Source organism: Dryobates pubescens, chromosome 31, assembly GCF_014839835.1.
Source record: "Dryobates pubescens isolate bDryPub1 chromosome 31, bDryPub1.pri, whole genome shotgun sequence".
NCBI classification, from domain to species: Eukaryota; Metazoa; Chordata; class Aves; order Piciformes; family Picidae; genus Dryobates; species Dryobates pubescens.
In genome coordinates, this window is record NC_071642.1 from 3,048,734 (window position 1) to 3,071,916 (window position 23,183).

The 23,183-nt window shown below is 47.0% G+C and overlaps 1 protein-coding gene across 1 annotated transcript; it reads left to right on the plus strand.

The window, feature by feature from the left end:
• The first annotated feature begins 18 nt into the window (after positions 1 to 18).
• LOC104300337 (scaffold attachment factor B1-like) lies at positions 19 to 18,854 on the plus strand. The gene is made up of 21 exons (XM_054175199.1): positions 19 to 572; positions 1,804 to 1,891; positions 3,544 to 3,608; positions 3,699 to 3,905; positions 4,384 to 4,446; positions 5,039 to 5,066; positions 6,041 to 6,539; positions 7,028 to 7,077; positions 7,580 to 7,680; positions 9,912 to 10,061; positions 10,146 to 10,222; positions 11,353 to 11,486; positions 12,078 to 12,169; positions 12,840 to 12,946; positions 13,608 to 13,901; positions 14,153 to 14,290; positions 14,780 to 14,822; positions 15,963 to 16,084; positions 16,708 to 16,817; positions 16,963 to 17,014; positions 18,417 to 18,854. Exons 1-21 carry the CDS (start codon positions 384 to 386, stop codon positions 18,541 to 18,543), a joined length of 2,736 nt encoding a protein of 911 aa, XP_054031174.1. The 5' UTR covers positions 19 to 383; the 3' UTR covers positions 18,544 to 18,854.
• The last annotated feature ends 4,329 nt before the right edge of the window (positions 18,855 to 23,183 follow it).

Consider the following 23,183-nt stretch of genomic DNA (forward strand, 5'->3'; position numbering starts at 1 on the left):
GTTGAGCGCATGCGCCAGAAGAATTGCCCAATCCCCGCTCTCGCTGCAGGCGCGCATCCGCACCGCGGGAGCAGAGCAACCGCAGTCTGCTTCGGTCCTGGGACGCACGCGCGAGAGCCCTGCAGGACCCCACAGAGGCGGTCGGGGCCGCCTACGCCTGCGCAAGAGCTGTCAGTTACGTTTGCCTCCAGGCCGCGCCTTCCCCCTCCCTTTTCTCGCCGTCGCCCTTGTCTGGGAGCCTGCGCGGAGAGGGCTTTTCCCCCCTCCCCTCGGCGCGTCTTGGCCTCCCCACCATTTTGTGCTGTGATCGCAAGGTTAGCTACTCGGTTGTTTCGTATTCTCCTGTGCGTTCGGGCTTGAGACGGAATAGTGAAGGGGCCTTGATGGCGGAGAGTCAATCAGCGGCCGGCCTGGGGGACGTCACATCCCTTGGTGGGGCCGCAGCTCTCGGCTCAGAACCCGAAACCCGCCGGTTGAGCGAGCTGCGAGTCATCGACCTCCGGGCTGAGCTCAAACGTCGTAGCCTAGACAGCGGCGGCAACAAGAGCGTTCTCATGGAGCGGCTGAGGAAGGTGAAGCGCTGGTCCGGCGGGGGAGGGGGAGGCATCATCCGGGTCCTTTGTCCGCGGCCCGTGGCGGGTGGCGCATGCGCGCTGGCGCTCCCAGGCCGCTGTGCGAGGGAGGCCTTGAGGGGAGCGCGGGGTGGGCGGCGGTGCCGCCGCCTCCCTCCGCTGTTTACGGCGAGCCGCGGGGACTGCTTGGCGGCGGCGCGTCCCTCTCCTCGCACTGCTGTATAGCTGTTGTCCTTGCGAGGACCGCCAGCAGGCCCTGCAGTGATGTCGCTTTTTGCAGCCGCCCCGAACCTGTGCCGGTTCTGCTCTGATCTCCTGGGCTTTCCCCCGTAGGGGCGGCCTTTCCCGACGTTCTCTCCCGTTCTCCCATCATACATGTACTCTTCCCTCTCCAGTACCTCTTACACACTGTACCTGAGTCCATCTTTTTCATTTCAGTGTGTATTTTCCCAGACTCCCAGCTAAAAGGCCTGTCTGCCGAGTAGTGAGCCTTAACCTTTACAGCTGAGGGGAACTTTGTTCCTCAGTGGCAGCTTGATTTAGCTGCGGGGTTGTGTTTGAACACCGTGCTGTTCAGTGCCTGTAACAGCTGCAGTGGCTGCATGACCTGAGCTGGGGTGAGACACTAATGTGGCCATCTGACACATCCTTAAAAATGCTGTCGTGGTTTGTCACTATTGGGCAGCAAAGAACCACATGGCTGCTTGCTCCCCCTCCATGGGGGAGAGAATTAGAAGGGTAAAAGTGAGAGGAAGGACTGGTGGATTGAGATAGACAATAATTTTCAAAAATGGAAGGGAAACTGCAACAGAAAAGGTGAGAAAAGGGGAAAAGAAGAAAATTATATAAAGGAAAACAATTAGTCACTTTCAACCAACCAATGCAAGCCAATCCCCATTAGTGGCAGCCCCACCAACTTCCACCCTCACCCTTTCTGAGCATGATATCATATGGTCTGGAATATCCCTTAGGTCAGCTGAGGTCAGCTGCCCCAGCTGCTTCATCCCAGGCTCATAGTACACCCCCAGCCTGATCAGTGCTGAGGAGCAACTTCACACTGCTAGTGCTGCTCAGCAGTAACTAAAACATCCCTGTGTTGCTTCTCAGCACAAATTCAAAGCACAGCTCCACACTAGCTACTGTGAAGAGATTGAACTCTGTCCCATTCAAAACCAGTACAAATGCACACCCACAAACAATACAAGAGATGTCATGCTGCTGTCTCTGATAGGCCATTGAAGATGAAGGAGGAGATCCTGATGAAATTCCTGTGTCCTCAGAATTGACCAACAAGAGAACACCCAAAAGAAATAGCAAAGGTATGGTGTCCAGACAAATACAGTTCTTTTGTTTCTGTGTAGCTGGAACTTGGTATACAATGCTGATTGTTTCTGTTTCATTAAAACAAAGATGCATTTTTTTTTCCTTTTACTGAAGATGGTAAACTCTCTTGCATTAGTGAATAAGAACAAGTTCAGGTGGTAATATGATACCTAACCATGCTCACATTAGGAAGTTCTGAAAGCTATGGATGAGACAATCAATTGCTATAAATGGTAGAGGTTGAAAGGCACCTCCAGAGATCGAGTCTAGCCCCCCTGCAAAGCAGGACCTCTTAGGGCAGGTCACACAGAAATGCATCCAGGCGGATCTTGAAGATCTCTGGAGATCCACAACTTCTCTGGGCAGCCTGCTCCAGGGCTCTGGCACCCTCACAGTACATTTTTCTCAAATTAAGATGGAATTTCCTGTGCTTGAGTTTACATCCATTGCTCCCTGTCCTGCCACTGGGTATCACTGAAAAGAGATTGACTTCATTCTCCTTCCAGTCACCCTGCAGATATTTGTAGGCATTGATAAGGTCCCTTCTCAGCCTACTGTTCTTCAGACTAAACAGCCCCAGATCTCTCAGTAGTCTTTCCTGATAAGAGAGCTGCTCCTGTCCCTTCATCATCCTCATAGCTCCCAATTGAACCCTCTCCAGTAGTTCCCTGTCCTTGAACTGGGCAGCCCAGAACTGTACAGCGTGCTCCAAATGTGGTCTAACTAGGGCTGATTAGAGATGTGACCATGAGTGTAGAATTGTCAGGCACTGAGCAAGCAGCTACACCATAAGCTCCTGCTGAAAGCTCTGCTAGTGTACATTAAGGTGGCTCCACAACACCCTGGGTACTGATTCCCTTGCTGTACCTATACACATTTTTTCCTAGAGGCCCTTGAACCTCTCTCACCACTGAGGTGCATTTTCAGATGTGAAAAATTGCAGAGGGAATAATTGGAACCTTTTATTGCTCAATCAACTTTTGTTAGTGTCGTAGTTTTCTAATGGTTACTTTGAAAACAGCCTGCTCTGAAATAAGCTCATCAATGATTTAATTGTTTGCTTCAGAAATACTCAATTAAATAAACCAATTACATGTGGTCTGTTTGAATTGCCCATATTCAGTTCTTAAAAAGGTCCTTTCTGAAGCTTACTGCTTCCTTCAAGATAAAGTGGTACAAACAGAGTAGGAACAGTTGGTTTTGAATAGCCATACACACACACATGGTGGCATGTGTGCCTAGATGTGATCTCTCTCCAAGATCTTAAAAATTAGGACTAGTTCTAAATCAGTTTAATTATTTAAATGGTAAGGAGGGGTTCTTGTAACAGTGATAGGATGTTTCTTTTAAATAGAAAGAAACCTTCCTGGACAGTCATGGGGTTTTTTGGTGTTGAAGTGTTGTGGAATGAGAGGATTGCAGCTGTTGGAAACTGTAGTTGTGCTACTTTTAGTTCATGCTCATGCTGTTCCACGTGTATTGAGTGGCAAGTTGTCCTCCCATTATATCAAGACAGACCTGGACTTCTGAACTGAGGTCTTAAGGATTATTTGTTGAAATAAACTCAGTGTGGAATAGATGATTCAGCAGACAGAAGACATGTTATGAAGTTTAGTGCTGTATCTCACTGAGGTGATGCTGTTTTTAGGGAGAAAATCAGAAGAAGAAGGTGTTGAAGACAATGGACTAGAGGAAAACTCTAGAGATGGGCAGGTAAGTGCAAATCATGATTGCTGTTACTAAGAATATGCATCATTTAACCCACAATAAATACACATCCACCCCTTTCTTTATTCCCTGTAGGAGGATATTGAAACAAGTCTGGATACCTTGCAGGATATTGACATGATGGACATTAGTGTGTTAGATGAAGCTGAGATAGATAATGGCAGTGCAGTAGACTGTGGAGAAGACTATAGTACTGATAATATTCTTGATTCTCTGTCTGAGAGTAAAGACAACATTGAAGCAGAAATGAAAGAACTTCCAGACCAGCTAACAGAAAATGAGGTGAGTAGAGGTCTTGCAGAGGGTATTTAGAATCACATCATAGAATGCACTGGGTTGGAAAGGACCCAGTCCAACCCCCCTGCAGTAAGCAGGGACATCTCCAACGAGATCAGGTTGCTCAGAGTCCCATCAAGCCTGACCTTGAATGTCTCCAGGGATGGGGCTTCCACAACTTCTCTGGGCAACCTGTTCCAGCATTCCACCACCCTCACAGTAAAGAAATTCTTTGAACTAGACATTGTCATGTTGAAATTAAAATAAAAGGCAGCTGGAGAAAGCTTTTTAATCAACAGGAATATTCAGATCTTGCTCCTCATTCTTGGCTCACAATTTGAAGTAAGAATTGAGATGTGTCAAATACTGGAAACTTTTATTGGTTTACTGCTCTGGGGAATCAAATTCAGCAGTATTGCTCCACACTCTGATATTACTTCTTGTAAGAAATGCTATCTAATTCCATTTTCTTTTACTCTTTCAGGAAGATTATGATGAAATTGAAAACAATTTAGATGCCTCTTCTCCCAATTTAATTGAGATGAAGGTAAATAGAAGAACATAGCTACATTTTAGGTTGGCTGTGTCAGTATTCACTCTGTGCCCATACTGAAAAATAACCCCACATGACCACAATGTAGAATTGTAACAGAATCCATGAAGTGTGCTCTTGCTTGGAATGAATACAACCTGTCAAATGAAAATCCCTGGTGGTTTTTTCCCCTGCTTTTCAGTCATCTTAAAGGCTTTCTCCACGTCTGTGACAAACAAAAACAGAGTCTTGTACTGTTGATTTCTTCTGTTTCCTGCTGATTATCACAAGCAGTAGCTGTGCTTGGTTTCCATTCTGCAGCTGAAGTGGTACACAAAGATATTTTATTGATCTCTTTACCATTCCATGTTGGAGGGAGGTCAGAACAAAGTTGTGGCTGATGCTTTGATTTGGCTTTAATGTGCTGGAAATTTTCCCTGCATAAAATACTGACTTCCCCCGGGTGGTGGTGGGGGAAAAGTACTAAATGTAGCAGGAGAATTTGTGTAGCTTTTTCAGCCTTGGGACTGGGGGAGGGGTTGCTATTAGCCTGTGTTACAAAATGCATTTTCCAACATCCTCATCCTCTCTTTATTTTCCCAAACAGAAAATGGAGAAGCTGCACCTGGAGCCAGGTACTGTTAAAGAAAACATATTCCTGTCTATTCAACTAATACTTTTTAAACCATTAACTATTAAAAGAAACAAAACAAAACAAACAAAAAAAACCAAACCAAACCCAGGCAACAAGCATAATTTACATTATTTTTATGATGGACAACCCAGATCATGCAGGGTCATAGAGATTGGAAACCCAATCATATCCCCAGATCTGTGAAGTGTGATGCTTGTCAGCTTTGAAATATTTCCAGTGCAATGAAATGGTTTAAAAAAAAAAACAAACAAACCACACAAAAAAAAAAACCACCCCTCTTTTAAATGGATTTAGAGAAGTTAATCACAGTTTAAGCTAAAGATTCTGCTTGTAAACAGATCTTGTGATATCACACACCTTAACTCTGTTACTAAGTAGAGGGCAGTGAAAGCAGTAAAAAGAAAAAGAGATTGTAGGTGATTAAAATGTAAAGCTTAGTTACTTGGATACAGAAGAAAGAAGAGAGTTTCTTCATGGAAATTTCATACAGATACTTTTCAATTTCTGGACTGCAAACACACTCATGCACCATCAGAAGATGCCCAGGTCTCATGTTGGACTGTCTGCTAAAAGAAATTCAGAGAAATTTAAAATTGAACCCTCAGTGCCTTGATACACTCAGTTAAGCATCTCGGACTCTGGAAGCTAACTAGAGAAGAAACAGAGCTGAACGATTTCCTGAAGAATATGAAGGATGAGCCAGAAGGTTTTTCTGTTAAATCTGTGGGGGCATTTTTCTTCCCTGTTAACATTGTAGGGCTGGTGTGGTAGCTGGTGAGGCGGCAGTTAGCGTAGCACTTTGTAATGCTGTGTACACCTAGGGTTTTCCAATCTCTGTGTAGCTTAGCAGTTCTCTTGGTGTTAGTGTGGCAGCCATGCCAGTTCCACATTTGTGATTGCTGTATTTCCCTGGTGATTAAATCTTGTGCCATTCTATTCCTGTTAAATCCGTAGAAAATGAGAAAATACTCGACATTTTGGGGGAAACTTGTAAATCTGAAGTACTTAACGAAGAGACTTCCGAGGCGGAGCGGCCACACGCCCAGGAAGCCAGTAACGTGGTGCCAGGCAAGAGGCTAGCGGAGGAAGAGGACGCTCTTGCTGCCGCTCAGGTGGAGGAAGATGCTTTAGATATGGACAGCAAATCGGCACAAGCTATGGCAAGGAAGGAAGCAAAGCGTTTAGTTGTAGCAAAAGGGGAGACAAGTGAACAGACAATAGAGGAAGAGAAGCTGGACTCTGACTCTTTAGTGGTAGAGACCCTAAGCGATCAGAGTAGCAAACGCTCCCAAGGCCCGGAAGCCTCTAGTGGGGAAACAGCGGCCAAAGGCGCAGGTCCCGAAGGCAAAGATAGCAAAGAAGATGGCAAGAGAACAGAAGACAAAGCTAATTCTGAGGAATCCCCTGCTACTAAAGAGTCCTCAGCCAGTGAGGGCGGTGATCAGAAAAAGAGGTTTGTTTTTTCTCCGTTATCGCCCAGATGCTATCTGTTTTTCATTGGTCCTTAAGTGATGCAAATAAGGTGTTTCCTTCAATTGGCCACCGAGACTGATGAAATTGTAGCCTATTCCTAAAGAGTCTGTTTTAATTCTCCATGTGCAGATATATATTTTTTTTTTTAATCTATCTATCTCTATTTTGTTTATTAAAGCACAAAGGGTTTGATTTTTTTTTTCTTTCCTTCCTCAACCTTCACAGGTTGGGTTGTTACGTTTGTTTTTCCTCCTTAAATTACTCTTCCTTGTAAACCTCTTCCTAATGTAAAGCTGTTTAAGAATCTGACTTGGTTATTTCTTGTCAGATGTCTTAAATTGAGTATACAAAGGTGTGCTTTCAGTTGCAAGGTATTTGCTGGTAGGTATTTAATTTTAGCTTTTTGGCAAGAATTTCTAGTCAGTCCCTTTTCTTTATGACTTGAATAATGTGTTGTTTTGTCTTTAGCCCTGGTGAGGAGGACAGAGATGCAAAGATAATCCCAAAGGATGAGAAAGGTATGTTCCTGTGCCAAAAGAAAAGCATTCCTGATTGCTTTGGGTTGTTTGGTTTGGGGGTTGTAGGGGTTTTGAGACGGCTTTGTGGATGTGCAAATGATTTTTTTGAAGTGTTTTGGGGTCAAATCTAACCTTTACCTGAGGCAGTTGTAGAAACTACTCATTCAGAGGAGTAAATAGAGGAATCAGAGTGTTAAGGGTTGGAAAGGAGCCTCTGGAGATCAGGTGCAACCCCCCTGCCAAAGCAGGATCACCCAGGGCAGGTCACACAGGAACACATCCAGATGGGGCTTGGAAGTCTTCAGAGAAGGAGACTCTACAATCTCTCTGGGCTGCCTGCTCCAGGGCTCCAGCACCCTCACAGTAAAGAAGTTTCTCCTTGCTTCCTGGGTTGCATTTCATTTTCTCTCTCATTAAAAGCCAATTGTGGAATTGCCCCTTTTTGATTCAGAAGTGGCTGTTGAAAGGGGGTATGTTGGTTTTATTTGTTTTCCTGTTTTAGGTCACGCTGCCAGTGGTTCTGGTAGAAACTTTTGGGTGAGTGGATTGGCTTCCACTACAAGAGCTACAGATTTGAAGAATCTTTTTAGCAAATATGGGAAGGTAAGGGTTAGGGTTGGCTTGGCTTAGGGGGTTTTTAAGGCTTCCTAAGGTCCTTTAACTAAAAATACCAGCAAAAGGATACAACATACAAAAATCATTGTGGGATACCAAGGGAAAAATTGAAGTGCACACTGACTGACTGCTGGCTTTTTGTTCTGTGCCTCACTTCCAAACAAATACAAGATTCCATTTATTCTCCTTTATTTGAAACAATCAATGGCTGTTTACAAATACTTTCCTTTTCTGTGCTGTAGGTAGAGTATCTTCACCCCTTGGAAATTGACAGTCAGCAGTGAATTTAACATTGCTTATCAAAGACATCCTTTAGGACTGAGTAAAACAAGCAACAGGTGCTGAAACATAATTATTGCAGGCTCAGCAAACATGAATCCCACACAGCTGCATGGGAGCTGGCTTCTAGCTGGCTGCTTCAGGGCACAGGTGAAGTTTAACCCATCACCATCTGCAGCCATCCATGCAGACACAGCCTCCAAATGACCCTTAGAATGTCTTAAGGAATTGCCTTGGTACCCAAAGCTTGAGTTTTTGTCTAGGCTTGGCAATTCCTGTGAGAAGCTCTCATTTTGGTAGATTTGAGGGCTGGGTTAGTTTGAGTGAGGGAGAGTCCTGCAGTTGTTCTTAATGACAGACAAAATGGCAAATTCCCTGTCAACTGGGAAACTGGAAAAAGCCAATTTAATAGAAGATTGATGTCAGAGACATCAGTAAGGATTTATGTCAACCCTTTGGAGCCTGTTTAAAGATGACTGTCAGCAGATTGTAGTGAAAGAGAAGTGTTATGTGCTGGCAATCTGCTGTTGAATGTTTAATGAAAATACTCTGGAACTTAAATGTGACTTTATAACAGCTCCAAAAATGGCTTAAGTGCAACAGGCTTTAGTCTCCAGAGTTTCAGACAAGCTCACTAAAGCCTTTTTAATGTTCCTCCTCATAAAAATGCAATTATTTTCCTTCCTTGGGCAGAATTCCTTCTGGTAACCTGGAACATTGATCATAGAGCTCACACAATTTGAAATGTAATTAAAAACTAGACAGCAGCCAACCTTGTATTTGCCTCTACTTAGCTGCCGTGGTAATGGTTAGTCATTTGAGTTAAAATTACTGTTCTTTTCTTTGGAGTATTAGCAGGGGCAAAGCTTCCTAGACATAAATGTACATCTGCAGTAAATAAAGTGCTCAGAAGTATGCTCTTTATTCAGCTGTGCTTGAAAATACTGACACCTCTGTGAAATCCAATTGATTTCTGTAATACAAACTGAGCTATGTGGAAGGTATGAACATAAGTAAGCAGCATTTATAGAACAGAAGTGATTTCTGTGGGCTTTTTCATACACTTCTGAGGGGAAACTTCCTATTTCTTCAACAAGATGGTAGATAAAATGGTGTCTGCCTTTTAGCAGTGGCAGGGAAAGGTTTTTTTTCTGAGGGCAGATGGGACTTGGCAATTGAGCTAGCATTGGCACGTGGGGGAAAATTGGCTTACAAATTGTTATTAGGCTTCTAATCCTTTGTATTTGAGCAAAATGATGTTACTGATGCAACAGTAGCCTTTGAAAAAATTAATTATAATGGGATTTCTTCAGAACAGAATTCAGTCTTTGCCTCCCATCTTTTGCAGCCTTGCATGGGTGAGAGAAGCAGGATTAGCTCCAAAAAATGTTCCCTTTGTATTTCATAGAATCATAGAATGATTTGGGTTGGAAGAGACCTGAAAGATCATCCAGTTCCAAACCCCCTGCCATGGGCAGGGACGCCTCCCACCAGCCCAGGTTGCTCTAGGCCTCATACAACCTGGCTTTGAACAGTTCCATGGAGGGGTCATCCACAGCTTCCCTGGGCAACCTGTTCCAGTGGCTCCCACCCACAGTCTAAAGAATTTCTTCCTAATCTCCAGTCTCAATCTCCCCTCTCCCAGCTCAAGGCCATTGCCCCTCATCCTGGCCCTTGCCAAAAGTCTGTCCCCAGATCTCCTATAGCCCCTTGAGATACTGGAAAGCTGCTCCAAGGTCTCCCTGGAGCCTTCTCAGGCTGAACAGCCCCAACACTCCCAGCCTGTCCCCACAGGGGAGGTGCTCCAGCCCCCTGAGATTTGTTAATCTATTAAAAGTGGAAGCTTTCCTGAATGATTATGGACAGGAATAAAACAGAGTAGGAATGGAGCTGTTACCTGGCAGGCAGCTGTTACAGTAACCTCTCTTTGTTTTGGGAAGGTGGTAGGTGCCAAAGTGGTCACCAACGCTCGCAGCCCCGGCGCTCGCTGTTACGGCTTTGTCACAATGTCTACAGCAGAGGAAGCTACAAAGTGCATCATTCACCTCCACAAAACAGAGTTACATGGGAAAATCATTTCTGTAGAAAAGGTGAGTGCTGATCCCCCATTACCATCAGACTGGACAAAAGATCAAGGCACGTTCTCAGCTGATGATGTGCAAAATCATTTGCAGGCAAAAAGTGAACCTGCTGGGAAGAAGCCAAGTGAAAAAAAAGAGAATGAAGGAAAAAGAGAATCAGGCAGTGAGAGGTACTGTTCTAAAAATTCTCTGCCCAGAGATGTTTTGCTGGTTCTCAGTGTATGTTGATTGGTCAGGAAAAAAGCAGTAAGAATTTCTGTGGCAAGCACCAAAAAGCCATAGATCCATTTTTCTGACTTTTATTCCAAGAGCAGCTTCCCTTGGTGTTCACTGTCTTAACAAATCTCTGTTAGTGTGCTTTGAGGTAGGCATTGGAAAGTTGCATTTAAAAACATACCTTTTAATTTAGCTCTGTTTGGGTTTTAACAGATTATGATCATAAAATGGCCTGGGTTGGAAGGGACCTCCAAAGGTCATCCAGTCCAATCCCCTCTGCAGTAAGCAAAGGCATCCTCAACTAGATCAGGTTGCCCAGAGCCCTGTTGAGCCTCACCTTTAATATCTCCAGGGATGGAGCCCAAACCACCTCCCTGGGCAACCTGTTTCAGTGTTCCACTACCCTCATGGTAAAGAACTTGTTCCTAACATCTAATCTAAATGATGCTTTCATGTCATAAACCTCTAGAAAAGGAATATTGATTAGTGTGTCACTGTTTCTTCTTTACATTTTGCTGTCACTGGAATAGAGCTTTCTCAGGTGGCTGTGGTCACAAACAGTTAAAGATAAGTTATCCAAAATCTCACTTCCAGAATGTGTTGCTCTTCAGCACTGTGCTGTTTTCTTTACCATTACTGAAAGTAGCTGAAAAAGACACTTCAGAGAGTGAATAAGGCACTAAGTCCTTTGCATTAATTATCACCTTGAGGCCTAACTCTATTGCTGGGAAGTTTTTGCCTTGATTTCATCTAGTTGCCCAGCAAAAGTTGTGCATCTTGGCACTTTTGAATCCTCACGTTGTACAAGGAACTTGGTGGGCATGAAGTGTGGGGTGAGGTGAATTTTTCCATTTGCCTCCAGCTGAGATACCTGGAATCAGAGCCAGGTTTTTGTGACAGCTGCACACTATAATCTGATGGGTTTCTTTGATGGGGTAGGAAGTTGTAGAAGGAAATCTTAGGAAATTTAATGATGACTGTCTTAATGACAACAGAGTTCTACTTTGTTCCTGTGTTGCTAGCAAGCTCCTTTCGTTTGCTTCTACTCTGTGTCAGTCCAATCTTTATCAATATCTATCTGTAGACCTGGCAGTGTTAAAAGAGATGAGAAATCTGACCAAAAAGATGATTCTAAAAGGACAGAAGATAAAGATGAAAAGGAAAAGAAAGATAAAGATGAGAAGTTTGGTTCATCAGATCAACATAAAACTAAATCAGGTAATTTGGCTGTTCTTTTTCCATAAAGATATGGTAAAGCATGAGTATTAATTGTAGGCAGTTGTAGAATTCTACAACCAGGGCTGAGTTTCAACCCTTTCCAACAAGGTGTTGCATGCACCAAGGTGGTCTGACTCCTGTGTGGCTCAGACATCTGGCATTTAACACTTGTGGGTGCAGCATTCACACCCAGAGGAGGTTCTCTGCTGCTACCCAGACATGGCACCAAGATGCCACCTGAGGAGCAGAGAGAGCATTTTTGTCATGCAGGTGGTTCAGAAATCACCATGGGAGGATAAGGAGGCAGCAGAGGGGATGGATAAGCTGTGATGATACTAATTTCATTTAAAAAACAACCCAATGTTGTAGAATTCCTTCAGATTCTTAGTTGGAAATCCAGAAGGTATCAACAGGCTGGAGGGGAGGGCTTATGACATTAGGTCATCCTTAAGATAAACTCTTGAAAGAGATGTGGAGAAAAAAAATGATTTTTGGAGAAGATAACTTCTGGCATAGCAGAGAGCTGTAGCTTAGGTAGTTTGATTGGCTTTTTTATTCCATCTCTTTCCCTTCAACCTCTGATTTATTTAGGAAGTAAAGGAACAGAGAGAACAGTAGTAATGGATAAATCCAAAGGAGAACCTGTCATTAGTGTGAAAACATCAACTACATCAAAAGACAGAGTAAGTCATGTTTCTGCATGGGAAATATTAAATAATCATAGAATTGTTTTGGTTGGAAAAGAACTGTCAAGCCTGCACCACCACGGCCACTAAACCATGGCCCCAGGTGCCATAGCTGTGAACACCTCCAGGGTTGGGGACTCCACCACCTTCCTGGGCAGCCTGTGCCAATCCCTGACCACTCTTGCAGCAAAGAAACTTTCCCTAATCTCCAACCTAACCCTTCCCTGACACAAATGCAGGACATTTCCTGTCAGTCCTGTCACTTGATACTAGGGAGAAGAGACCAACTTCCACCTGGCTCCAGCCTCCTTTCAGGAAGTTGTAGGGAGCCAGAAGGTCTCCCCTCAGCCTCCTTTTCTTCCCAATCTGCAGTCTGAATTTCCCCTCTTCCAGCTCAAAGCCATTACCCCTCATCCTATCACTCCAAGCCCCTGTAGAAAATCCCTCCCCCAACGTGGGCAGGTTGCTGTGTCCATGTGGTCTGTAAGGGTAAAGAAAAACCAAGCAGACCAAGTGTTTAATAAAAACCTGGGGGCTAAGCTTTGAGCCACGACCCCCGTGAACGGAAACGGAGCTCAGAGCACTGTTTGTGCTAGCTGTCCTTTTACAAAGCTCCCTCTTCATCAGTGCACTCCATTAAATGTCTCTGCTTCACTATTGCACACAGAGCAGTAAGAGCCAAGACCGCAAATCGGAGAGCAGGGAGCGGCAAGGGATTGTGCCCTTCAACAAGATCAAAGCGCAGCGGAAAATGAGGGAGGCAGAGCAGCGCCGGTAAGAGCAGCAGTGACACCACGCACTTGCTGCTGATTGATTGGTTATTATTTTAACTAGCACAAATGGCATTAAATGTGACAGTTACTGGGAAACAGAGGGCTTGGGTTTGGCTTTTACTTGGGAGTCTGTTAGGTGTTTGTGGGTCAGGGTTAGTGAATCGTAGAACTGTTTAGATTGGAAATGACCTCGAAGGTCATCCAGTCGAACCTTCAACCCAGCACCACCGTGGCCATCGAACCATGACCCCAAGTGCCATGGCCACACATTTCTTGAACATCTCCAGGCATGGGGACTCCACCACCTCCCTGGGCAGCCTGTTCCAATCCCTGACCAAGAAATTCTTCCTAATCTCCAACCTAACCCTCCCCTGACAATTTCAGGCCATTTCCTCTCCTCCTATCACCTGATCATAGGGAGAAGAGACCAACTTCCACCTGGCTCCAGCCTCCTTCCAGGGAGTTGTATGGAGCCAGAAGGTCTCCTCTCAGCCTCTGTGCTGAAGAACCCCAGTTCCCTCAGCTGCCTCTTATAAGAATTGCTCTGTAGATGTTTGCAGTTGCTGTGGGTTTGGTTTTTAATACCTCTTTATATTTTTCCTGTGAACCTCCTGTGTGTGTTGAAGTCTCAGAGCTGTGCCTGTTTGTTTCTGCTCCGGCAGCACGCGGGAGCGTCGGGAGAGGCAGCAGCACCTGCAGACCATCCGGGAACGAGAAGAAAGGGAGAGGCTGGAGATCGCTCGGGAGAGGCTGGAAATTGAAAGGCAACGCCTTGAACAGGAAAGGATGGAAAGGGAAAGGCTGGAGAGGGAACGGATGCACATCGAGCACGAGAGGAGGAGAGAGCAGGACCGCATCCAGCGCGAGAGGGAAGAGCTGCGGCGGCAGCACGAGCAGCTGCGCTACGAGCAGGAGCGGCGCTCTGCCATGAGGAGGCCTTATGACATAGATGGCAGGTAAAGGCAGCAAAGACATGATGGAAGACCTTGCTGCCAGGTTCTGTCTCACCAGCCTGGGCTATAAAAAGCTGTCGGTGCGCCCTCGGGTTCCAGTCGTCAGCAGCCGTTGATTGCGTTGTGTCAAACTATCCTCCCTGTGGTTATTCAGCTCCCTTTGGGGACTTAATTACCCTTCTTGGTAGCTTGGAAGGAGAGAACAATATCCAAGGGCATTCTCCTGACTAAAATGGGCACGTCCTTTCCCTCAGGAGAGATGATCCATACTGGCCAGAGGCAAAACGCATGGCAATGAATGACAGGTACCACTCAGACTTCAGTCGCCAGGATCGCTTCCATGACTTCGACCACAGGGACCGTGGCCGTTACCAAGACCATTCAGTAGACAGGTTGGTGTCTCACCTCCACTCTGCTGCCCAAAAACAACAGACCAGAATGTGTTTAATGCCACATTTACGAGCCCTTGTGTGTTTGGGTTACACTTCATTTTATAAGCGTGGCCTAGTAGACTCTTTCCTATATCATCACCAAGAAACCTGTGCTGTGCCAGTGGTTAAACCTTCTGGCAGGCTTGTTCAGAATGTTCTGCTTGCAGTGTTGCTTCACACATCTGCAGCACTCTGAAACCTTCCTAAATACCATTGTAGGCACCCAGCATCTTCAAAATAGTCTTGTTTATGCTTCAGGACTCACTGGGTTCTCCAGTAATCCAAACTGTGTCGTGGTTGCCATATATCCCAGCTGCTCGTGCCGGTTGCAGATCAGGTTGGCAAGAGCTTGGAAGCAGGATTTTTTCATCTGTGGTGTTATGCAGATGGATTTTTATAGGCTGCTCCATGTTTTACTGCCACAATCTGATCTTAATTGTCTGTTTGTAGGAGAGATGGCTCCAGGACAATGATGGGAGATCGGGATGCACAAGTGAGTTGCTTTGTAAAGCTACAGAAACATATTGTTGTAGAGTCATGAAATGGTTTGGGTTGGGAGGGACCTTAAAGATCATCTAGTTCCAACACACATAGGCAGGGACACCTCCCTCTAAACCAGGGTGCTCAAGGTCCTGTTCAGCCTGGAGAAGGCTCAGTTTATCTTAGTGTGGCAGTTTAGGCTAAGTGCCTCCTGTGCTGCCACACCAGATACACCTCTGGTGTCATGAGTGTCCAGCCCAGTGGGTGGACACAGGAAAGAGCATATTTCATACCCATAATGTCCTGCTCCCTATAAATCTATCAGCAAGGTCTCACACTTTCTCTTTCTTCTCTCTCTACTCCTCTGAGAGATGCTTTCTTATCTGGTAATGGTGGGGGAGTGTTTCAAGAAAGAGCCTTGGGGGTTTTGAGTGTACCCTCAGGTAGGGAGAAAGGGAAATGCTGGGAGACTTCTGGGTATGCTGTAAGGGACTCTCTGTGCTTTGGGTTTGTCATTATGCTTGTGGCTTTTGTAAAACACTCCCTGCTTTTCCATTTAAACTTTCCATCACCTCTGCAATCCATTTGTGTGAGTCTCATTTTTCTGCCCCAGTGAGAGGCAAGAGAGGATCTGCCTGGCCTCAAACCAGGACACTTATCAGTATGTATTAATACCTCATGGGAGGGAGAGTATGGAGAAGGTAGAGCCAGGATCTATTCATTAGAGCCCACTGGCAGGGCAAGAGTCAACGAGCAGAGACTGAAACATGAAATTCCATCTGAAGACAAAACAAATCAGCTTTAAAGACCAAACAACAACCACCAAACCAAAAAACTCATCCCCAAACAAAACAACAAAAACCAAGACAAAGGTTAAAAACCAAGCAACAAGACAAACAAAACCCAAACCACGACACTGGAATAGGTTGGGGAAGTTGTGAAGTTCCCAGCTGTGAAGATGCTCAAACCCCAAAGGGAGACTGTTCTGGACAGCCTGCCCTGGCTGAGCGTGCTTGAACGTGGGGGCTGGACTAGATGATCTCAGCAGGTCTCTCCTAACTGATTCTGGGATGAAGTCAGTGCAGCTGAATAAGTGCAACCAATGTAGGGGTGTCTGGTTCAGGCAGTCCTCTGAGTGTCCTTTGCCTTCCAGCACTACCCAGATGAGCGCCACGGGGGACCAGATCGTCACTCGCGAGACTCTCGGGAGAGCTGGGGCAGCTATGGATCTGACAGAAGAATGAGTGAGAGCAGAGGGATCCCCCCACAGTCAAGGTTAGTCTGCTTCTCTGGAAGTGTTTTTTGTTTGGTTGGTTTGTTTCTCTTGTGCATCTGAGGATTATTTCCACATGTGGAAGTGGGGATGCAGGGTTTGGAAGTAGGATTCTGGTTTTTCCCAACTTTCACCCCTGAGGCTGTTCTCTGTTGGATGGATTACAAGTAGGGAGCTCTTTCAGCTTGCTTTGTGAGTCAAAGCATGCAGCTTGGTGTGATGGTTTTAAACCTTATTTTTGGGGTTTTTTAATAACTTCCCATCTGAAAGCCTTCACAGCCCTCTCTGGAGGTATTCCAGACCCACCTGGATGCATACCAGTGTGATCTGGTATAGGTCATCCTGCTCTGGCAGAGGAGGGGGTTGGACTAGATGATTTTTCAAGGTCCCTTCCATCCCCCAGCATTCTGTCTGTGATATTTTCAACTCATTTTACCAAACATTACTATCAAAGCTTTAATACTGGCAGGGTAATGGTTCTTCCCTAGCTTCCAGCTGTTGGCAGCACCATCCCTGTCAGCCCTTTGAAGGGGAGGGGGGGGTGGGGAAACAAGTGCATTACTTGACTTCTGAATCTTGTTTTGCTCGCTGTGGCTGACGTGAGGAGGGCTGAATTTCATTGCAGAGATGGCCGTGACTGGGGAGACCATGGCAGGAAGTTTGAAGGCCATCAGGATCGCTCGTGGCAGAGCAGCGTGGATGGGATGATAGGACGGGATCATGAGAGGTGGCAAGGTAGGGCTGCCTGCATAACAGCTCCTCAGCTGTGCCACAGAAGGCAGGAAATGCAGGCATTGTTATCCCCAGAGATGAAGCAAAACCATTACTGTGCATCTGAAGGAAGCATCTGAACCTTTTTGGGGTTTGTTGTTTTTTTCAGGTGGAGGTAGAGGCAGACCTGGCCACGTGATGCACCGGGGAGGCATGTCAGGGTAAGAACTTGAAAGCAGCTAAGTCCTTGTTTCCCTGTTAAGGGAATCACAGAATGTTAGGGGTTGGAAGGGACTTCAAAAGATCATCCAGTCCAACCACACTGCCAGAGAAGGGTCACATAGGGCAGGTCCCTCAGGAATACATCCAGGCAGATTTTGAAGGTCTCCATAGAAGGAGACTCCACAACCTCTCTGGGCAGCCTGCTCCAAGGCTCTGTCACCCTCACAGTGAGTTTTTCCCTATGTTCATGTGGAACCTCCTCTGCTCCAGCCTGTCCCCCTTGCCCCTTGTCCTGTCATTGGACATCCCTGAGCAGAGCCTGCCTCCATCCTCCCAGCACTGCCCTGCACATCTTTGTACACATCAATGAGGTCACCTCTCAGGTTCCTCCCAGCTCCCTCGGCCTCAGCAGGGAGATGTTCCACTGTGTTCAGCAGCTTTGTAGCTCTGTGCTGCACTCTCAAGGAGTTACCTGAGGCCCTTCTTGAACTGAGGGGCCCAAACTGGTCACAATATTCCAGATGCAGCTTCATGGGGGCAGAGTAGAGGGACATCTACTTTCATTAGCCAAAGAAACATTTTATGGGAGCAGCAGCTACCTGATTTGTTACTTAATTGTCAAGAAATAATCATAGAATGGTTTGGGATGGAAGGGACTCCAAAGGTCACCCAGTCCAACCCCCTCTGCAGTAAGCAGGGACATCCTCCAATAGATCAGGTTGCCCAGAGCCTTGTGCAGCCTCACCTTGAATATCTCCAAGGATGAGGCCTCAAATACCTCCCTGGACAACCTGTTCCAGTGTTCCACTGCCCTCATGGTAACAAAATCCCCTTGGCTTTTATGTGGTGCAGAAAAACGATGCAGAAAGCTTGAATCATAGAATCAACCAGGTTGGAAAAGACCTCAGAGATCAAGTCCAACCTAAGACCTCCTGACAACTAAACCATGGCACTTAGTGCCTCATCCAGTCTCTGCCTAAACACTTCCAGTGATGGTGACTCCACCACCTCCCTGGGCAGCCCATTCCAATGGCCAATCTCTCTTGCTGGGAAGAACTTTCTCCTCACCTCCAGCCTAAACTTCCCCTGCACAGCTTGAGACTGTGTCCTCCTGTTCTGGTGCTTGTTGCCTGGGAGAAAAGACCAACCCCCACCTGGCTACAACCTCCCTTCAGGTAGTTGAAGAGGGCAATGAGGTCTCCCCTGAGCCTCCTCTTCTCCAGGCTAAGCAACCCCAGCTCCCTCAGCCTCTCCTCCCAGGGCTGTGCTCCAGACCCCTCCCCAGCCTCCTTGCCCTTCTCCGCACCACGACAAGACCCATCCCTGAGATCAGCTGGAGTCCCAGCGTGGGAGGAGAACGTCTGAATCCTCTTTCTTTTAATGCTGGGGCTTTTCTTGCAGGCGTGGAGGTTTCATGCAGAGTGGCAACCAAAGTCAGATGATGCATGCAGGAGGAATGCAGGAAGGCTTTGCTGGCCAGGAGAGAGCAAACAGACCGAACGACCCTCGGTTCAACCGCCGCTACTGAGCGTCTTGTGACTTTTTAATGCAAGGTGGCAACCAAAATGAATCCTCTTCACCCAGGGTTACCCTTCACTGTAACTCAGGGGCCCACTCTTAAGTGTAATTTTATTACTTTTGGGGGTTTGGTTTTGTTTTGGGGTGGTTGGTTTTTTTTTAAGCTGCTGCCATACTCTGTCCCTCGCCCCAAACGTGAACTCATTCGTTTTTGTAATGTGTTGTTCATGTTCCCCCTCTCCAACCTGTTTGTTAATGAAAGCATTCCATTTTCCAGATACAATTAAAAAACAGCCCAGCCAGCTGGCAGTTAATGGCTTGGTTTCAGCAGTCCCCTGGAACACTTCCCTTTGCACACTTCCAGTACGGCCGAGGCTTGGCTGCTGCCTGGGAAGCAGCGGGCTCCTGATCCAGTTTGCTGCCAGAGAGGGGAGCTGCTGTGAGTCACTTCAGTGACTCTCCTGAGGTGGCTCCTTCCTACCATCAGTGCAACACTGCACACCACACATGCAGTGAGATTGTTCCATCTGCTACAGGGTGGAGAAGCGCTACAGAGGGACCTGGCCGGGATGGACCAACAAGCCAAGGCCAGTGGTGAGCTGAGGTTCGACAAGGCCAAGGGCTGGGTCCTTCACCTGGGTCACAGCAACCCCATGGATGCTCCAGGCTTGGGGCAGAGTGCCTGGAAACTGCCCAGCAAAAAAGGACCTGGGGGTGATAGCAGCAGCTGAAGATGAGCCACTGTATGCCCAGGTGGCCAAGAAGGCCACCAGCCTCCTGGCCTGGATTAGCAATGGTGGGGCCAGCAGGACTGGGGCAGGGATTATCCTTCTGTACTTGGCCCTGCTGAGGCCACACCTTGAATACTGGGTTCCATTTGGGCCTCTCTCTCCAGGAAAGATGTTCAGGTGCTGGAGCAGGTCCAGAAAAAGGCAACAAGGCTGAGGATGAAGGGAGAACAAGTCTGGGGAGGAGCAGCTAAGGGAACTGGGGTTGTTTAGTCTGGAGAAAAGGAGGCTCAGTGGAGACCTTACTCCCTGAAGGGAGGTTGGAGTGAGGTGAGGGTTGGTGTCTTCTCCCAAGGAGTAAGCAATAGGACAAGAGGAAAGGCCTCAAGTTGCCCCAGGGGATGTTTAGGTTGGACATGAGGAACAATTTCTTCCCCCAAAGGGTTGTCAAGTCCTGGCCCAGGCTGCCCAGGGCAGTGGTGGAGTCCCCATCCCTGGAGGGGTTTCAGAGCCCTGTAGATGTGGTGCTGAGGGCCACGGCTTGGTGGTGCCCTGGCAGTGCTGGGCTAAGGGTTGGACTGGAAGATCTTAAAGGTCTCTTCCAGCCAAAGCAGTTCCATGTTTTGCTTCAGTTCTACCTTAAAAACCTAAGCCCCTCCCCATGTCACTACTTTCAAGCATCAAAGTGCCTTCCAGGTTGTCTCTTTTCTTTGCACTTCCAGTAGCACATAGCTCCCAGAAATGCACTTCAAGGAGTGTGACTTCAGCTGTCACAGGAGGAGATTTCAGCAGGAGAGGCTGGTGGTGTATTGCAGCTGTCCAAGCCTGAACACCTTGTCACTGCAAAGTGAGCTTGGAGGGCAAAGGGTTGAAGCATTTTCTCTGGGTTTTTTATTTCATCTTGTCTCATGGCAGGTCCTGTGCAACAGAACTCTGAAAAAGAAGAGACTCAGAGCATGGTTTGGGTTGGAAAGGATCTTGGAAGAACATCCAGTTGCAACCCCACTGCCATGGGCCTCACACTAGACAGGGCCTCATCCAGTCTGGCTTTGAACACCTCTAGGGAGGGAGTATCCACAACCTCATGTGGCTCTGAGCAACCTGCTCTAGTGTGAGGTGTCCCTGCCCATGGCAGGGGGGTTGGAACTGGTTGAGCCTTGAGGTCCCTTCCAACCCTAACAAGTCTCTGATTCTCCCTGGGCTGCCTGAGTTACCAGCACAGCTCCTCCCAGAGCAAATGCAGAGGTCCTTGTGAAAGTAATGGCTTCCACATGCAAGTCACAATTGTTTCTGTTTAGCTTCTGAGAGCTAATGGACACTCCAAAGTTCCACCAGTTTCAGACCTGCTTCATGGAAGCTTTGCATTGCTAGCACAGAAACCACAACTGGCTGTGCTTTGGTGTCAGGCTGAGGAGGTGCTGAGAGCAGGAGGAAGATTTGGTGCTTTAAATGCTCTGTCACTGTCACAGCCAGATTCTAATTTGCCTTTGTGCAGTCCTGTCTGGAGCAACATGGCCTTAGCACTACCCACCAGAGATGGCTTCTGTGATGCCAAGAGGGAGCAAAGCCTACTGCTTTCATGACTGGGGTCACTGGTGTTTTGCCATTTTCAGAGATGTTTGGGTTTCTTTCTTTCCCAGTTGCCTGCAGGTTTTCATTTCTTTCTTCATTCCCTCCAGCCTCCATTCTTATGGACAGGGAAACTTCACAGCTTTTCCATCAGGGTTCAGGCTTGCCCCACTGGAGGAGGGATCCCTGTGAACAGATCCTCTCCATTCTAAAGAGCTGCTTTGCTTGCAGTGGGAGAGTTGCCTGAGGCTGTCTGGATCTCACACAGACATCAAGTTTTTGGTTTGGTGGTGAAGCTAAGACAGACTTGGGGTCATTTATCCAAGAACAAACCAGGAATGCAAATAAAGACTTCCAGACTCTTATTAGCACCTAACCACTAATTGTGTGTGGAGCTGGCTAGAAGCCAGTGCCTCCTTGCTTTTAATCCTTCAAATGTTCACCTCTGAGGGAAAGAAAATGGAAGAGCACTGCTAGCTCCAGACCTGCTCTGCTTCAGCTCCATCAACCATGAGGACAAGTGAGTTGCTCCCACTGGATCTAACCTGTGGCTGTCCTGTTGCTCTGTCTGGAAGGCCTCTGCAGGAATTGCAGGGCAGTGTGAAGCTCCAGCACAACTGACCTGTTCCTTTGTAGCTCTTAAGGAGAGCATCCTTTGTCCTCAGCAGGGGGTAGGAGACTTTTCTTTGCCCCCTTCCAGCCGAGGCAGGCTCTATTTACAGCAGCACAGAGTCATTTACAAGCATGAGGAACGTTGCCACCTCCTGGCTTGCTATTTAAGGAGCCTGGAAAAGTCAAAATATGACCCAGCCCCAGAGACTGCTTCCAAAGGGACCACATTTTCTCATCTGGGTTGATAATTGCTCTAATCAAAGAACCTTTTTAACCACCAGAGGGGGCAGGAAACAACAACCAGGCAGTCAAGACTGGAGCTGCTGATGTCATGATGATGTTTACTGCATCTTAAAATGATGTTTACTTCAGGGTTGAAGGCTTTTCTCCCCACCCTGTTTTTCACTGCATTTCCTTCTCAATTCCAGGGGATGTCCACACCCTGCCCACCTGCCTGTTCCTGGCAGTTAGCAGCCCCTCAACTCAAACCTCCACACCCCCTCTGCAGCTGTGGTACCCTGGCCAGCCTTTATTAAATGCAGTGGTGTGGGAAGGATTGGCTCAGTTCTGGGTTGGGGCTTGGTTGGGTTGGGGTTTTTTGCCTGGTGCAAAGATTTCTGTGGGCTATCAGGAAACAAATCCCCACAGCAGAAGTGTTGCTTGCCCATAAGAAAACATGTTGGAACAGGGTCCATGAAGAACAATCCTTTAGCAGGTGATAAATTCCCAGTGTCTGGCACTCCCCAAGATTTACTGAGCTTCCATCTGGACTACTGGGTTTAAGAGGCAGTGCTGGACCCATCCTCCAGGATTTAACTTAAGCACTTTTTCCAAGCTATTTATACCTTGGCCAAATCCTCTGCAATCTCTTGGCAGCAAGTTTCAGCACAGAACTGTTTGTTTCAAGGAGGAAACAAACCTCCTTCAAAGCCTTTTGCTGCTTCTGTTACAAATCTGCTTCCTACTCTGAGGGAGCAGTCAGCCTCCTCTTCCTGCCTCCCCCTGCTTCATGCCCTGGCCCTGTGTCTTGGCTCCTTCTGTAGCTACCATGGACTAGAACAATGCAGCTGAGTGGGAGAAATGCCACCTCTGCTGCCAGCAGTGAGGACAATCTGTTGGAAGCAGGAGGTTGAACAAAGGAAGACCTGAGGACAGAGGGAGTAGAAGCTGTGTGTTTACAGCCACCCAGCTGGTAAATGCTTCCTGTGAAGAGGGAGCAGCTTCCTGCTGATGCCACAGCGTTCATGACTTCTGCAACCTGATGCCACAATCCCATCACAAAGGGTTTAAGAATGCAGAATAAATCTCTTAAGTCCATCTTACACTCCTGATGCCCTCCAGGCCACCACTGCTCCTCACCTATGCCTTGGCTGCAACTGCAAACTGCCCTTGGAAGGTTTTCATCAGCATTAGAATAGAATTAACCAGGCTGGAAAAGACCTTTGAGATCATCCAGTCCAACCTATCACCCAACAACATCTAAGCAACATCATGGCATCAAGTGCCTCTTCCAGTCTCCTCTTAAACACCTCCAGTGAGGGCAAGTCCATCTCCTTCCTGGGCAGCACATCCCAAGGGCCAATCTCTCTTGCTGTGAAGAACTTCTTCCTAACATCCAGCTTGAACCTTCCCTGACACAGCTGGAGACTGTGTCCTCTTGTTCTGGTTGCCTGGGAGAAGAGACCAACCCCCTCCTGGCTACAGCCTCCCTTCAGGGAGTTGTAGACAGCAGTAAGGTCTC